The sequence below is a fragment of the Gracilinanus agilis genome, unplaced genomic scaffold (assembly GCF_016433145.1).
Source record: "Gracilinanus agilis isolate LMUSP501 unplaced genomic scaffold, AgileGrace unplaced_scaffold57733, whole genome shotgun sequence".
In the NCBI taxonomy this organism is placed as follows: Eukaryota; Metazoa; Chordata; class Mammalia; order Didelphimorphia; family Didelphidae; genus Gracilinanus; species Gracilinanus agilis.
This window is the reverse complement of record NW_025393280.1, coordinates 1,446-3,272: the sequence shown is the minus strand read 5'-3', so window position 1 is coordinate 3,272 and position 1,827 is coordinate 1,446. Positions and strand designations below refer to the sequence as shown.

The following is a 1,827-nucleotide window of genomic DNA, read 5'->3' as shown; positions in this document are numbered from 1 at the left end:
GTTAGAAAGTTATGCTCACAATTGAGCTTTAGGGCTAAGATTGCGTGTAGAGACTCGCTGAGGCTATTAGAACTGTTCGGAGCAGAGTTCTAAACTGCATTAGCAGAAAAGAGGTTTCCTTAGATGGAGTTTCTTGTGAGAGCTTCGGCTACAACCGTGTTTAGCGGAAGATGCTCCAGTTTACAGGCTCTTCTAGTCCATGAATAGTCACAGACAGGAAGATTTGTGTCCTCGTTCAGTGCTAGAGGAATAGTCAGCATCGCGTTAGGAATGGTTGTGCTGCTCTTCTAGTGTTGTAAGAAGTTGCACTTTGTCATACTGAGAGGATTTGTTGTGATGAAACTTTGCCATCATCAGGTAAGCCCTAACCCTGCCCGATTCCTTTCCTGGAAAATCCAAGCTGAGGAACAGCAAGTTAGCCAATAGCATGGTATGGGCTGGGGGTGGGGGGGCTTCTCAGTCTGGGGCTATTAGATAATAGGATAGAATTCGTGGTAGTGTCACCCTTTTGGAGCTGGGGGGGAGGGAACCCAAGCACTGCTCAGAGAGTTCNGAGGACTATCTCAGAGAAGAGCAAGTTTGGAGACATGGAGGCTGAGCCAGCAAGGACATCGCCCGGGTGTCTGTCTGGTTACTGCTGGAAGAAAGTCAAGGAGTTCCCAGAATTCTAAGAAGGACTTTTCCCAGGATCTGTTCTGGTGACTGACTAGTTTCTTCTGCTTCTGACTTGCCTCAGTAGCATTTTGGGCTTCCTCAGGAGGCTGAGGACAAGCGAGAAGCAGCTGCAGGACTGACAAGGAGGTTTTTGTCCCACTTCCTCACTGAATGCATCACTGTGTATGAGCATGACCACCACTGCTATAATATGACAGACAGTAATGAATGGCTTCATCCTCAGGCTGGACGTTGCTGATGGACAGGAATCTATTGGCCCCAGAGCCAGAGCCAGAGAAGCGCTCAGGGAGCCCATCGGCCTTTCCTACACTTCCACTGCTGGTGACATACAGGAGATACCGAGGGGCCTTTCCTGGGCTCTGCTGGTGCCAAGAAGCATCATAACCACTGCTAGCACTGCTCAGGGTGCAGGAGAGTCTGGTTGTGCTCCCCGGGGATGCAGACACAGAGGGAGGCTGAGTCACCACACGCTGGGAGAGGGAGCCTGCAAACAGAGAAAGTCATTAGTGACCCTGAACAAGGAGAAAGCTAGAAGGTGCTTTGAGATCCTCCTGAGAGGCAAGAACAGGGCTAGAGGAGGAGGCCAAGGGGAGGTCTGGGAGTCATCCTGACCTGAGCAGAAGGTGAGCAGCAGGAGGCTAACAAGTGGCCAGGCCATGGTGAGAGGACCCCAAGAGCTCACAGCTGAGCCTGGCCACTGTCAGCTCCCTCTTATCCTCTCCTGGTCACCATGTGATGGTGGCTGCAGGGCAGGTGGGGATGGATGCAAATCTGGGCCTGGTCCAGCCTCCTCTAGACCACACCTGCATCCTCTCTCAGGGTCCCAGGTCCCAGCAGGGGGCAGCCCTCCATGAGGGGAGGCGGGAGGGGGTGCCTGGGGTAACTTGGCCCAGCCCAGCTGAGACGTCACCCAGCAGTGATCACAGAGCTCAGAGCACCCTCAGTCCCAGCCAGCTGGGTTCTCCCTACTCCCCCACCCCCACCAACCTCACCACCTACACCTCCAGGCTCCCCAGGCACTCACTGCCTACCCAGGACCAGCCCCACAGCACCCCCTGCTGCCTAAAGCAGGCTCCTTCACCCCATGCTTGGAGGAGAACCTCAGGGGCCCCCCAGGCTCCTCTGGTTCTTCTATCTACTCCACCCAAAGGT

At 54.4% G+C, this 1,827-nt stretch overlaps 1 gene segment (V, D, J or C); it reads right to left on the bottom strand.

Annotated features, from left to right (window-relative positions):
* Window positions 1–830: 830 nt before the first annotated feature.
* LOC123256301 lies at window positions 831–1,350 on the bottom strand. The segment is given in 2 exon segments: window positions 831–1,159; window positions 1,288–1,350. Coding segments are annotated over 2 exon segments (375 nt in total).
* Between the last annotated feature and the right edge of the window lie 477 nt (window positions 1,351–1,827).